We start from the raw sequence: 15,797 nt of genomic DNA on the forward strand, positions 1-15,797 counted from the left end.
ACAGTCTCAGCACCGACCTTTGAACAGCAGGAACTGTCTGGATATAATGTAGAAGAATCATGGAGGGATTGGAAACGTACATGTTTTGTGTTTTTCAACTACTAGTGAGAAATACTAAAAAAATTTATTTATTTTTTTAAGCAACTTTCGACTTAACCTTTGTAACAGTTTCAGTACGTATTGGTGCTTTGCTTGCAGTTTCCTTGCTCCACTCTTGGATTCTGGGAAACGGTGCTTATCACTTTGAGAGCAGATGACAATGATAGGGTCACATGACCAAAAAAAGCAAGCCTGTGTTTTTCCTTGTAAGAGACTGATTGGACAAATCAAAAGAAGGGGGTGGGCTCAGGAGCAGCACACATGAGTTGTCAAACAGGTTTGTCCTGTGTGATTTGAAATACACGAACACACGAAGGAGAAACCCAGGTGAGACTTAGGAACTCAAGGCAACCTGTGAAGGTGAGTTTCCTCTCGATAGAAAGAAAAGCTTTCTTTACTAACTTGTATCTTCAGAAAGGCTGGGTGTGAGTTTGGCAGGGCAAGACTAGTGTGTAAGCCATTTTGTTTACCTGCCCTTCCCGGGTGTCTGTGCTTGGCTTCCTGCTTCACTCCCTTTGTCAGACGTGCCAGCACTTGACTCGGAAACATCAAATTAGAGGATCTAATTCTGCTTGTCTGACTAAACTCCTGAAATTCCCATTGTGTTTGTAAGCTACCAGCCAGTTGTTTTAATGAGATACTGTAGAAAAATTGAGGATCATTTTGGGGGGAACTGGAGACGTAAAAACAGTTAAGCCTGGAGCTCTACTAAAACTTTCCTAACTATGTCAGCAGGAGTTTAGCCCGGCTTAGGCTGGAATGGCAAATATGTAGAGAATTTGACTGTTGGATGCAGACTGTTCAAGCAGCATAGTCCATATGCACCTACAGGATCTTAAGTATGCACAGAAGAAGTCTGACCTTCACTATTTATGGACTTAAAATAGTAGGCTCCTTTTTTCCCCCAACATTAATTACTCCACAGAAGCTTGTAGTTGGCAACAGGCTGCTATATTTAAAGATGAAGAGTCATTGTTCCCCTAGCAGCTGTTGGTGTGTGTGATCTGCTCTGTATTCCCTCCAGACAATAGCTTGTTGACAGCTGTCCTGATCCACCTCCCCATCACCCCTCACACACACGCACTTGTATCACTCTTTTCACAGCCTTTCTACTGACTGAAAATGAGGTTTTATTGTGTGTTTGTCTGCGGAGAGATGGATGACTGCGAGTAATTGTTCGGATCTCTCTGAGATGGCAGCCAATGAACTTGTTAGAAGCATGGGGCTTCAGGAGAGCGATTGGCTGCAGTCTTAAATAAGTGGGAGGGTTTGTGGTTGTAGAGTCTTTGTGAAGTTTTGTAGCTCCACACAAGTTTCTGCTTGTGTTTGAAGGTAAATGTTTTCTATTCACTGGTCTCTTATTTTGTTAAGCTGCTTTTCTTCTAATTTGACTGACACTGTTTTTTCGCAGGAAGTCCAAATGTCAAGGAGCTAGAGATCAGCTGACTTGCCGAGGTTGAGTCACTTCAAATATGCCATTAAGGTGATCATGAGAGAACCATACGGCCACATAAACAGAGGATAACAGTGAGGACTAAACAGATTGAATTCCAAGGTGGCTCGGGAAGTGGACAAGGTACGACTGCCTGGCCACAAAATGCCTGTGGAAACGCTTCAACACTCCGTGAGGCAGCCAACAAAGACTGCTGTCGCTCCTACACCCCCACGCTTGCGACCCAAGGGGCCAGTGGGGCTAGATTTCTACCAGAAGTACCAAAAAGCTGCGAGCAGACCAAAGCAGAGTGCTGTGGAAAGGCTGGAGGCAGACAAGGCTAAATATGTCAAGAGTCAGGTAGCTCTTACCAAGCAGCAGCCAGTCAGGCCTCCTGAAGTGCGTAAGCCTCTACTCAGCCCCAGCTCTGCCCTGTGGCCCACCAGAAAGACCGCAGACCCAGCAAAGACAAAGCAGGAAGGATTACAGCTGGACATGGAGCACCTGAGTAACCTCATCAGTGGAGTGAATGAAGCGCCACGGTCCGGTGCAACTGCAAAGCCAAACGACAGTAAACCTCCTTACTGTGCTGCAGCTGTACACAATTTTCCCCGTCCCACTCCTGCAGGGGCACAGCAGAAAAAGGAGAAGCCGTGTCCGCCTCCACGTCCTGATAGGTTAGTTGCAGCTAAAGTGAGATTAAAAGCATCTGACCCTTGCCAACGTAGAGAGCACGAGCTCTCCTGGGCCTCCAGCTGCAGCGACGGTACGGAGAGTGGATGTCATGCCTCAGGCCAGCCCTGTGAGGACAGCAGGCAGACGACCTCAGTTAATTCGACAGCCCCTTCAGCCAATATCTCTACAGTCTCAGTTTCGACCCGGCCCAACTGCTTCAAACCTGCATCTCTTTCTCCCTAGAACAACACCAGGTCCTTCTCCTCTGAAACCTGTTATTGCTCAGTCAAAACCTGATACCTCTTCCACTTCTCCAGCCGAGACCCCAGTTCCTGCCACACCTACACCAAGCTACCCTGTTATACCTCCTCCTTCCCCAGCAATTACCCGTTTGTCTTCCACCAGCTCCAGGAAACGCCCTTCTCTAACCCGGTCTAAGTCGGACATGAGCGACAGGTACTCCCGAGCTGGGACAGAGCTGGAGCGCTTCTTCAACCTGTGCGGCTTGGACCCCGCAGATGTGCAGGAGCTGACTGGTTCTAGCTCTGACATTGTTTCCATGGCTCGTTTTCGCAGCGCGAGCGCTCCAGGGTCCGAGTGCGCGGCCTCCGGCAGAGAAGATGAGGATGAAGAGGATGAGGAGGAGGCTGGCAAAGCTGCAAATCGTGTTCCCTACGGTGTTTCTGTCATTGAGAGAAATGCACGAGTGATCAAGTGGCTCTATGGAATCAAGCAGGCAAAGGACAACTCGACAAAGAGCACCAATTTATAGGCTGGTTCAAGTCATTTATAAGCTTTGTATTAAAAATAAAAATGCCAACTTTATTTTTATTTTTTTAAGAACAAACTTGGATAAGACATTGACTGATGGAGCTCCATTACTAACCTGTTATTACACTGAAGAGTGTTTATTAATGGGAAAGTATAGTGAGTTTGTTATATCTCTTCTTTTTCCCCATACATAGAAAATGTGAGCCACAATCTTTGTTCTGAAGGTTTTTCTTGTGCTATTTTGACTTTTCAATGCTGTATTACTTTTGTGTGTCACAGCCAGGCTGTCTGGCAAAGATGTGACATCTTCATTTGTGCTGTAAATGGCTGCCATTAAAGAGAAAATGCTGCAAGAAAGTTGTTTGGTTCTCCCTGTTATGTAGAGAATACAATGCAGATACACATCTGCAGGTGATGTATGAACAATAATTTAATGGAAAAAAGTGAGATTTCACACAATTGGTACACAGTTGGCTTCTAACACTAGTATTGCCCTCCCTTGGCAGACAACCATTTAGCAGACCTTTGGCATGGTTGTCCACCACCTCTGAAAACTCCTCTGATGCAAAAGCCCTTCAGTCTTCAGTTTAAAAGGTTTGAATCTTCCATCTCTGATTTCAAAGCAATTCCTACCCAAAGGTATTTTGATATGTAGAATTCACAGTTGTGTGAATAAACAAAAGGCATTAAAAACTATCTTTACAAAAATATGTCATTACTCTGCACCAATACATGAGTGGTATTGATTTCTGTCCTGAGATTATTTCACATTTGTGTCTGTTCTGCGGCAAGCTTTGGTTTTGGCTTGAAGCTTGTTTCCACCACTGAAACCTCTTTTTTTCTGCCATGAATAAATCAAAAAAAAATTCAGGTTATTTAAAATTTTGACATCATAATTCATAATTTAAGGGTGTTTTCTCAATTTCTACTTATTTTCTCCCGAGTTTAGTGAATCAAAATTGTGACATCAAAACCCCAAACTTTGACTTATGGATGGTTAAAAAAAAAATAAAGTTTCTTTCAGTTGCCAAAACAAATTTTCACAAGAAAGATCTGAAGAACTCTGACTAGTACTGGAAGAAGAAAAGATTATATTTGCTGATTTTCCACTGAACCGAGACAAATGTTAGGACTCATCTCTGTGGAGGAATCAATAACAATAACCACATTTGGTGCAGACCAATATAGACATTTGTTTCCACTATTGTAAAACAGATTTTGACAAGTCAAATTTGGGGGTTGTAATCTCAAAATTTCTGATTATTATCTCAAAATGTTGGCTTACTAACTCAAACTAATGAAAAAATAAATAAAAAATGATGAGAATTAGTTTGAAATTTTGCCTTATTGTGGTAAATTTCTTTTCCAGTGATATAAACCACCTGACCTGACTAAGATTGTAAATATGGGTTTTACGTTGATACCCATATTTACAGTCTTACCTGCATTTCACTGAAGCTCCACAAGAGGTCACAGCCACCCATACTACCTCACTCCAATACAGCACATCAGTACAGAAGTATACTGCAGTTACTGACAATGTGGTGAAAGCGGTGGCCTTTTTCCAGAGTCAGAGAAACTCTCGCTGCAGCTGTGGAAATACAGTTCTGTCATTTTAATTTTAATATTTTTAAAACATGTTCCACAAGTTTGCTGTTTCAAACAGATCTGCAGCACTGGTAGTTCTTATGCTTTGCTGTTGAGCCACCTCATTTATTGTTAAGTCTGAGCAGCTGTACTGGATAAGAATACCCCTCTTCAAAACACAAAAGAGTTGTTGAACCAGAATCTGGTTTCAAACGGGTGGCATTCACCTGTGTGTGCAGGGACAGCGTTACATGTCCAGTGATACTCAAGTGTTAACAATGAATTGCCTTAAGAGTTTTTCAGAGCACTTCCAGACATTTAAAAGGATTTTATTCAAGCAGAACACAAACAGGAACTCGTGCAGGAAAGATCAGCAGGGGGTAAGGACCGTTTTTAAGTTGGTAAAAAATGCTCTGTTTTTTTTTAATTATCTGTAATAGTGATAGCATTACAATTTCCCCTTGAATATTATGATTTAATGTTTGCTGCAGAAGCTTGTTCTCAATTAAATATGTTAGTTTTGTCCTCTCAAACAAGCTTTCACTTGAAATCAGTGGCAGCTAGCTACTGTATTACTTTCAACACCGGTGTCAAAGTAAACTTTGTGTTTCCTACTCTATTTTTATTTTTTTCAACAACATTTTTAAGAAATTGAAGAAAAATAAAACAAACACGGATACAAGAAAACACAAAAAAATTACACAAGGTGCTTCAAAATATTCTTGTTTTCATAAAAAAAAATGAACCCTTGCATGAGTCAAAAATGTAACAAACTAGCACCCTTGTTAAATAGTGCTTTTGTTACGTTACATGGATTATAATCTAATTAATAACTGAAAATAAGACAACTGATATTTTCTGAATTTATTTTAGTTTTGTTTGACACTCCCTCCGTGGAGGAGAGACTGTACATGAGCCAAATGAACTATTTGAACTAACCACATTCAGGATTTTCCTCCATCCCCTCTCTGGTTTTCACAGGACTCAGGTGGTATTCCTCTGGCCTGCAAGCTGTGTTATGCTGTGGGTGGGGTCCCACATCTGATTACTTCAGTAGCTATTGGTATTTCCTTGCAAATTTTCCTTCTGGATGTTGTAAAGGTAAAAGTTCAGTACTTTCCATAATATAATGTTCTATACTGCTTCTAATTTTAAGTGGGTAAAATATCACAGATGGAGGCCTTCTATGTTTCCATGATTTTATTTGTGAGTCGGGCCTGGGATGCTGTGACTGACCCTCTGGTTGGATATCTTGTGAGCCGCAGTAACTGGACGCCCATTGGCAAACTCACTCCATGGTTGGTTGAGCCACACATTTAACACGCATTTCACTTTGAATTTAGATTCCTGGTGCAGCACTGTGCTCAGCAGAGCCATCAATCTTTATCTCACAGGATGGTTATTTCCACTCCATTTGGCATCTTGTCCTATCTGCTTCTGTGGTTTGTGCCACGAGGCTCGATGTCTGAGACTGTCAGCGTGTTGTGGTTCCTCACAGCGGCTTGCCTATTCGAGTCCCTCATGACTGTAAGTTGTTGGATGTTCGCAGGCACAATCACTTTCATTTCCAGTACCTTTCATAGGTAAAGGTTCAGCTTGTTGTTTGAAAATCAAGATCCTACATAAAAAGAACACCTATAGCATAGACTGTATGGTTAGTGAGGTCATGATACCCCGCCTTTCCCCCTTCTCATTTTTGATATTGCACATCCTGGATTCCTCTTCTCACATCTTAGTCCCTCCCACCAGATATGCAGGCAAAAGAGGCAAGAAAGACGAGGAGGAAGGTGTCGGGGTAACAGGAATTTAGTCAAATGAGACATCCTCACCTCAGAATTGTCTTTTGAATGATGTTTGTCACAACCTCAATAGCTCAGGTATTGTTCTATTTTATGATGACAGGTGTAACAGTATTCATTTTTTTGTTTTTTTTGTTGTTTTTATTTGGGCCGACTCAGACAACATGGCACAGTCTGACAAGATACAATACCCTTTTTTAAATCGCACACAGATACGTTGGACGGCATAAAGTTTGAAAAGACATTTGGACTAGCTAATTAAAGAGTCCTCTTGTTAGCACTTAGCAGCTCAAGCAAGATAAACATTAGGTGGGATAACAGGCAGACAACACAGACGCTCTGATAACGAACACCAGCTAACAGAGGCTTTGAATACACAGAGGAAAGTGGAGACCCCTGGGGGAACTAGAGACAGCTGAACTTACTCGAGGACAGTGACCAAGAGGAAGCAAAACTAGACACCAGGAGACAATGACTAAAAAGCAAAAGAGGAAGTGACTGTCAGTCAAATGTGAAACATCGCACACTGGTGAATTTAACAGCAAAAAAAAAATAAAAAATGGAGGAACAATTCAACAGAAACAAAATGCAGCTAACACGAACATCAGACAGGAACTGAGAGAAAAGAATATTACTGAATGCGTGACAATAAAACCTAAACCAAGGAACGATAGGAATTAATGAATAAACAGAAGTCACACCCTGAGAAATAAAGAGAACTTAAGAACAAGGAATCAGAAACCAGAGGGCCAAAAAAATAAAAGAGAATTCTGAATTTTAGCTCAGAACCCTTGTTAGCTCTTTGGTCATCTTTCTGGTGACTGAAATTCATAGTACTCTGATCCTACTGTTATTTTTGCTCCAAGCAATGTCACCATGGCTACTGAGTTTCACACCAATGGTGAAGTGTCATTTGGCATCACGTTTTTCTTCCTGTCAACAGTGCTACAACGTCCCCTACCTATCACTGAATATGTTTCTGGGAGGAGATCAGAGAGACAGGGACTCTGCCACAGCCTACAGTAAGAATATTGACTCATTTACATTCAGAAACCTCATCAGACCCCAAACTAAACGCAAAGTGTTTTGAGTTTCTTTACTTATTTGGCCAGGAATGAGTGTGGAGATGGTGGCAATGCTGCTGGCATCAGTAATTCAGGGACAAGTTGTGGCTGTGTACAATACAGAGAAGCAGGAGGCCTGCCGGGACCATGAAACACCTCAAAGCACGTCTTCACCACAGACTGCTTCCTTTCAACAGACGGTATGCTACTCTCGGGGGGGCAAATACACTCTTCTTTATTTCCTGTTATATTTGGATTTTCATATTAAACATGGCCAAGCATATATAAAAGCACGTTCAGGCTTCAGATTGATCTAGACACCAAATGTTTTATCTACACCAGTTTTTTCTACTTTTAGCTCTGTATGATGTCACTGAGGAAGCCCCACCCATTTGCTGACCGATCTTTACAAACTAGCCAATCTGATTATGTCATCATCACACAGTCACCTCCTTTCACGATTGCCGTTATGGCGCAGGTAGCATTCTCGGTGCTACGGTATTCCTGAACAATAGGTGTTGGTATAGGAGGAGAAGAAGCTAACCTGGAAGCAAAGTTTTTTCCACAAAGTCTCATCTTTCCAAACTGTTGCGTCATCCTCTTTATTACCTGCAACTCTCTGAGCTTCTGTACTGATTATCACTGAAATACCAGTAAACACTGAAATAATCGTACACTCGTGTCTCCAATCCAGCAGCAGCACAACGTACCAGGTTACAAAAAAAGGTGGACAACTGTCAGCTTATGACAGCAAGCTGAGAGTCATCCATTTGATGTCAACTCTGTCATAAGGTGCCGCTTGCCAGATATAAAAAGTTTGATTTTATAAAACTATGTAAAAAAAAAAAAAAGGCAAAGGATTCTTTAACTGTGACATCAGTAAACTCTTTCCTGGTGAATTTACTTAGGAAAGCCTTAAAGCTATCTCAGTTGCTTGTTTTAAGGCTTAGCGAATACAATGTGATGCTAATTTTGTAAATGATTGTTTTTGGTAGTGTCCCAAAGAGTCATGAAGCAGTGTGGATGTCAGAACTTTTGATTGATAAGTCGTTAACCTAAAACCCCCGCAGTGTCAGTTAGATGTGCATCAGCAACAGAAGAAACTCCCAGCTTGAGGCTTCAAAAATGAGACTTAGCAAAACAGCTGATGATGTCATGGTGGCCACGCCCATCCAGTATATACAGTCTAGCTCAGTAAGTGAATTATGTTTGAGCTCTGAATATTTTTTCTGTGACATCAATAAAATATATAGCTGTAAATGAGCATATTAGGTCCCCTTTAATGTAAAATAAAAATTGTTCACCCTTTCATAGGACTCACATTTCATTAGTAGAGCAGAAGCTTTTTTTCTTTTTGTGCTCACATAGTTTCAGGGATATCTTGTTACCCTGTAATTTACTGCTCTTTGCTTGATGTATACACCATTGTTGTGGGGTTTCTGTGTGTCTGAGGTGAACTCACATTACTCATATTATGGAGATATATGGGCACATTGTGGGTGCTCACTTTCATTGCAAATCCTCATAACTGAATCCATTACATGTAGAGTGACATCTTGATTAATGGTTAGAGTAAGTTTTGGAAAATTTATTAAATTCAATTTAAATGTAAGTCTTCTGTTTCATGATTCGACATGCTGTGTGTTCAGGGATGCTATTACGCATTGGTTGAAACAAGTGGTTTCTTAAATTACCGTTGCCTTCCTGTTAGGTGAAAGCAGTCTGGCCATTTTCCCTGTCCTCTGACATCAACAAGGTCATTTCACCTGGAGAACTGCTGCTAACTGAATATTTTCTCTTTTTGGATAATTCTTCAGAAACCCTATAGATGATTGTGTGGAAAAATCCAAATCAGTTTCTGAAATACTCAGACAAGCCTGTCTGGCACTAATAACCATAACATATTTGAGTCACTTAAATTCATTGTTCTTCTCCATTCTGATGCTCAGTTTTAACTTCAGCAGGGCGTCTTGATCGTGTCTACATTCCTTAATATACTGGGTTTCTGCCATGTAAATGCCAGCTGATTATTTGCATTAATAAGCCGTTGAGCAGGTGTCCCTAACAAAAGCCAGTGAGTCTATATCTTTACGTAGTTTGCATTTTCTTTTGGATTTTATGCGAATGAGATCGACATCTACAGCCGCAAGCTGATTTGTGTATTTCACGTGCTCCCTGTAGAAACACCATTGCGCTTTTTGTGTTTATTTATAATGCTATAAAACAATTATTTACAGTGGAAAAACTTCTGTTTTTAAGCCTCTAGACTTTGTAGACAGAATAACATGCTTTGTTTAAAAGTTATGATTTCATGTGTGCATTTTGCCCCCAGCAAAAGGCTTTCCTGACCTCAGCTATGATCATGGGTGCCTTGTTTTTCCTCTGCAGCCTGATTTTGTTCCTCGGGGTGAAGGAGAAGCAGGGTGAGTCATTCAGAGACAGTCAGCGTTCAAACACAATAAATAAAAGTTTTTTTGTTCTTGTTGAACAGCTTTGCAGAGGCGATCATGTTATCATGAGGACCTGGTAACAAATATTTCAAACCTTTATTTGTTGAGTAGGACAAAAAAAATGTTTTCATTTTCTTTTGCTTTGGCACCGTTTGTGAACAGAATAATAAACTTGTCAAAGCTTAAACTATACGTATAGACAAACCTTTGAACCTCTGAAGTGAACATTTTTTTGTTAAATGAAAACATAATTATGCTGAGTCAAAGTAATTTAGTTTGATATATGCATGGCATGGACAGGTGTAGCTGAGGACTTAAACAAAATGTAAAATTAGCCAAAGAACTCATGATTTTACTCCACAAACAGAGTAAAATCATGAGTCTGATATTTCACTCTTTTCTCTCATATGTTATATTCCCAGCCTCTCGCTGCTCTGAAGATAAAGTACGACCTTCCTATTTGAGCTCGCTGAAGATGCTCACGTGCCACGTTCCTTACCAAAGGCTGGTGCTGGGCTTTGTGTTTAGTGCATTTGCCTTTCAGGTACAACTTGTAATCATTTCTGCATATGGTTTCTCCTTCTTAATTCTGTTTTTATCCACTTCAAAGTCACATGTGAAACAATTTGTCCTTTTTTTTTCTTACCATCTGTTTTGATCTCAGATGTCCTTGGGTAACTTTGCGCTGTTTTGCAGTCATGCTGCTGGGCTGGGAGCCCAGTTCCAGCACCTCCTGCTGGTTTTACTGGTAAGGTGCAGCTAACTTAACAGACTCTTTCACACCCTGCTCTGCTGCATGGTTCAGTAGCTTTCTGGCCAGTTTAGATATGATTTGAGTTCAAAATAGAAATTCAGTCAACATTTCCACAGGTTTCTGCCTGTGTAGCAGTTCCTGTGTGGCAAATAATTCTTCTGAGAATTGGGAAAAAGTCCACCGTTTTCATCGGATTGTCGGTAAGACCTCTGAAACTTGATGATAAGAGAAATGTTCCACACCTTGAATCCTCGTTTTTGTCTCTCCCAGCTCTTCATCCCAGCAGTGATTATAGTTGCCTGTGTTCCCAGTAACCTGCTGGTCTTCATGAGTATGTGCGTTCTGATGGGATTCAGTGTGGCAACCATATTCCTGCTACCCTGGTGAGTCAGCTCCCAGCCTGAACACAAAGTTTGAGGTCCTTTCCAAGGCCCCCTGTCAGATCTAATCAGTGTCAGAGATGAATGCGGTGCACATGAATCATTCATAGTCTGTACTCAACCCTGGCCAGTGATGACTATTCCAGAAACGATGTGCTTTGCTGACCAGCCAGAACTCTCCATTAAAACTGACATGTGGTTTTGACATGTGATATGTCAACTTGTTGTGTGTGTGCTGCAGGTCAATGCTCCCAGACGTGGTGGATGACTTTGCTGTGAGACACCCGTCCTGTAAGGACCTAGAGCCTCTGTTTTTTTCCTGCTATGCCTTCTGCAGTAAACTGACAGGAGGGCTGTCTGCTGGACTCTCAACCATGACATTACAGTGAGTCAGACTCCAGTCCACTCACTTCTTGTGTTTTGTTACGTGGGTACATCACTTGGTCTGTCACATTATGTGCTCTCCTCGTCTGCAGGTTTGTGGGCTATGAAGCAGGTGCTTGTAACCATGGTGACAGAGTGGCGACTGCTCTGATCGTACTGTTCTCGCCAGTTCCCATCACACTTTTGCTGATAGGGATGGTGTTTTTTCACTTCTATCCAATTAACGAGAGGCAAAGCTTGCAGCTCCGGGAACAAATCCAGTAAGAGGCTCAGACATGTCATCTTTGAAACAGCTACAATGGAGATTTATATAATTAGAAAAAGCATCAAATTAAGAAGTGAAAACAACAGCATTAAAAGAGTTGCTCACATAGATTGCCTATAAACAGAAGCACTATGCACAAGACACACAGAGAGGAGTAAAACTGAAATCATGGGAGAACCCTACAACAGCAAAGATGGCGGTAGAAATATAACTTTCAGAGGACAAAAATCTTTCTAAAATGTAATTGTTGGGCAAAATCACGTTTGACTAGTGATTTGACATTTGTCAGGATTAGCTGTGTAGGAGGCAGATTGCAGACCCAGATGCACGGGGTACACAGGGGTCGATCCTAAAGTGAGCCTTTAATGTCGGCTATTCTAAATAACAAAGCACCAACCAGGGAATACGATCAAGATATACAGAAACCACGAGGAACACAGAGCAGGATAACACACAGCACTGAAGGTCAATGTAACAAGGGACAAAGAAGACAGACAGGGGGTGAGGAGGAGAGGAAACAGCTGGAAGACACAGCTGAACTAAATCAAAATAACAAGACATGAGAGAATTAAACTAAAACACGACACCGAAGTCAAATGACTATGAAATCATAGCACAAAGTAACTAAACAGAGACAAACTTGACACAATGAGACACAAATGGGCAACTACACAAATAACCGAAGACTAAACAGAATAAACCCTAAAAGGGATATTGATAGCAAAACTCGGCTGAAACAAGGAACTAAGGCTCAAGAATTTGGACAATAACAAACTAAGAACCAAATAGAACATTAAAATAATACGCAAACATTCAAAGTTCACAAACTGAAACCTCTGGGTTCAAAACCCAAGACCATGACATTGTTTATGTCGTGATGACCATTAAAATGAAAGATTATTTAATTAAATTAATTTTAATGCTTCTAAATAACATCCCAAGTAAATGACTGGAGGTGTTTCAAATTGTTTGCAATACTGGAATTTGTTATACAAGATGGACCAAACCACTGAGATATCAACTGCTGGTTTGTGAAGTCCACCACTGTTTAGTTTTGGTGTTTTTTTTGGTGTTTTTTAAACCAGATGTGAAGAGTGACTGCTTAAGAAACAAGCAACACCACACCGTACAACTGCATATGCTTAAGGCACTTCTTCATTGGCTTTTATATACAGTTCACAGTTGCTCATTTTGATGAACCTTTGAAGCTTTAGTTTCAGCTCATTGTATCACAACATCTTAACTGATTTCATGGCAGAAATCTCAGGAAAAAAAGACTCTTCGCACATCTATTTTGTAAGACAGATGCGTAGGAGAAGGACAAACAGATCCAGCATTGCAAACAGACTCCCACACAGTTTAACTTGGAAAGATCCCTTTTTTCTTCGTCAGGCAATATTATTTCTGACATATATTTGACAAGTAGAACAATCAACTTAGATACCCAACATAGCTGATAAAATCATAAATGTTTAGCCAGACACACAATCAACCTCATTACATATATACATATTTAGATGTAAATAATTTTCAGCCACTTCATGTACAATATAATGAACAAATACATTAAAAAAAATTAAAAGTAGAAAATGAAATCCCAGCAAAAAGTTAGAAACGTGAAAAAATTTAGCTGCAAAAGAGATATCAATAAAAAAAAGAGAGAAAAATAGACTTTTAGCCATTAAGGTTGAGGTAAAACCTTAAATACTGAGTTCATAGTTGTCTGTTATAGCATGTTCACAGCACAGATTCACACACTCACAGATTTAAGATCAAGTCAAGTCTTGGTGTTAATAAGTCATAAGTTAAGTTATTTTCCAAAGAGTTTGTTGAGAAGATTTTTAACAGGCTACTCTCTGAGCACGAGATGGTACAGAGGGAGTCGCTGTGCTCAGAATAGCACAAAGACCAGAAACAGGGAAACTGATATGCTAAGCTGCAAACAAACAAAAAAAAAAGTTTGGGATTTATGAAAAACACAAAAAGATAAAATCTCAAAGGATAATTGTAATTTTAAAAAGTATAACGCAATAAACTGACTTTGTTGAGTGAAATCACTAAAGAGAGTTCATTTTAATATAAAGCATTGAGACTCTGCCCATATGGATTGGCCAGAAGGATAGGCAAATTCAATATTTAATTCAAGGGATGGTTGAAAATGATGGACTGGAGTTGGAGTGTTAATGGCAGCCATCATTTCTCTGTATGTTGCTTAGAGAACTGGAAATAGCTAGAGTGAATTACTGAAATGTGTGCAAGTACAATATGGTATTTGTACAACTCTAACAAGCTCAAAAGACTATGCTTGGTATGAGCACCTTTGTCAAGATGGCCTGAACCTTTTCTCATTATTTCTTTAAGTAGTCTTTAGTAATAGTAAAGCTAAAGACTTTTGCACAATAAATGTAAAATTTATAAACATACAACTGACCCCCAAATGATCTTTTTAACAGCGTCATCATGCTTGCTATTATTATATGGATGAAGAGTTCAGTAAACTATCAAGACAGATTGTAAAATTTCAGTTATTCACTTCAGCAGCTTAAACCCATATGTCAGCATCTACAATATCAAAGAATGTGTAAGCAAATTTATAAACTCTTTGAATGTAAATAGCATTGTCACAGACTTGGATCAATATGGATTTTGAACATAAAAGAATAAGAGTGAAGGAGGTCTGGTTTTGTTTGTGGATTAAATCTTAAAACTTGAACTACAAAATAGTGAAAAAAAGGTGGCCAACAACATACTAGAATGAATAACAACAGAAATCTGCCATGTGAGCTGAGTTGTGTTAACAAACAGTTGAATGGGATTACATTTAGAAAGATGTGAAATGAGATTTTAGTTAAATTGTTGGAGATTATGTGATTACATTGTAAGAACACATTTTGTTCACCCATCTGCAGTATAAGATGTGTTATTATTATCTTTATTTATCAGATTTGTTTAAATGTTTTTTGTAACGCCAGGGATTACATGGCTCATTAAAATGTCAGGCAACTTGTGTTCATTAACTGGTTCCGAAGTAGCCATGGAACACAAAGTAATCTGACCCAAGCGTGCCCAACAGCACCTCTAAAGTGTATGGGCATCTTGCTGGAGTCATTATTCCATATTTACTTCCAGCTCTTTTTCCATGAGTATGCCCAGATGTCATTGTTCCAAAAGAGAGCAAAAAAAAGAAAAAGAAAGTTTTCCATAAACCTTCAACATAGTGAGCAAAAGTAAATCAAAGGAGATCATTCTCTGCAGCAGAATAGAATCATTTGCTACATGCTTTAACAGATAGCCTTACAATAGTCCTTGCAGGACTTAAACATACCACTTTTAAAATGAAAGATGGATATTAATGATAATACATTTATTATTTATTTTGTATTTTTTATTCTTTATCCAGTTCAGAAGTTACATCATCATCTTCAGAGCGAAGAGAAAACACAGAGCTGCCAACAATCCTGCAGCAGGCCCACGCTGGAGTCACATCAACATCACATTATGACTCAAACACATTAAAATTTGAGAACTTACCACACTGTTACAGTCAGGATAAAAAAAATTCAGTCAAGTCTGTTTGTTCAAATGTTTCCAACAGATCTTTTGGAAATGGCAGCAGGCATAAAGCAGCTCGGTTAATTGTAAGTCCTCAATGTCATGAACAAAGCCCTCACCAGTGCTCAGGATGGGCCAAACTGGGCATAAATGTTCCTGAGAATCATTGCGAGTCTGCCTCTAACAGGTCGCATGTGAGAGCCAAGGTGTCATGGGTTTGAGGAGTACATCCCACAGCAACTGTTTTAGCCTGTTTTAAACATGATACAACCTTCATGTCTGTACTTTGTAATTTGATGCTTCAGCAGGGAGTTGGTTCACTTAGCTTAGCATATCATTGGATCGGCATAATCTAGAAAATGCATAGCTAAGAAACTAATAGAGAGTTACAGAAGGCCCAGCCAAGAAATCTTTGCAGAACACAAGCTTAGTCCCTGCAAACTCTTTGCACACACTGAGTGGAAAAATTGTTTTAACAGGTCATGTCTTTATGTTAGGGTATCAATCTGACCTGTTTTAGCATTATATTTAGCATAGACAAATAACATTAGGTTAGATTAGATTAGATAAAGCTTTATTAATCCC

At 39.9% G+C, this 15,797-nt stretch overlaps 2 protein-coding genes across 2 annotated transcripts; both read left to right on the forward strand.

Annotated features, from left to right (window-relative positions):
• Positions 1–102: 102 nt before the first annotated feature.
• fam110a (family with sequence similarity 110 member A) lies at positions 103–3,291 on the forward strand. Its single transcript, XM_040007756.1, is given in 3 exon segments — positions 103–459; positions 1,511–2,381; positions 2,383–3,291. Coding segments are annotated over 2 exon segments (1,281 nt in total). The 5' UTR covers positions 103–459; positions 1,511–1,696; the 3' UTR covers positions 2,979–3,291.
• A 160-nt stretch (positions 3,292–3,451) lies between these two features.
• mfsd2al2 (major facilitator superfamily domain containing 2a-like 2) lies at positions 3,452–15,179 on the forward strand. The gene is made up of 13 exons (XM_040007752.1): positions 3,452–4,944; positions 5,546–5,665; positions 5,738–5,862; positions 5,959–6,091; positions 7,307–7,385; positions 7,476–7,627; positions 9,760–9,850; positions 10,300–10,421; positions 10,542–10,625; positions 10,748–10,831; positions 10,902–11,014; positions 11,253–11,396; positions 11,488–15,179. The coding sequence occupies exons 1-13, from the start codon at positions 4,816–4,818 to the stop codon at positions 11,657–11,659; spliced, it is 1,548 nt and encodes a 515-aa protein (XP_039863686.1). The 5' UTR covers positions 3,452–4,815; the 3' UTR covers positions 11,660–15,179.
• The last annotated feature ends 618 nt before the right edge of the window (positions 15,180–15,797 follow it).

This window comes from Simochromis diagramma, unplaced genomic scaffold, assembly GCF_900408965.1.
Source record: "Simochromis diagramma unplaced genomic scaffold, fSimDia1.1 OVJJ01000545.1, whole genome shotgun sequence".
Lineage (NCBI taxonomy): Eukaryota > Metazoa > Chordata > Actinopteri > Cichliformes > Cichlidae > Simochromis > Simochromis diagramma.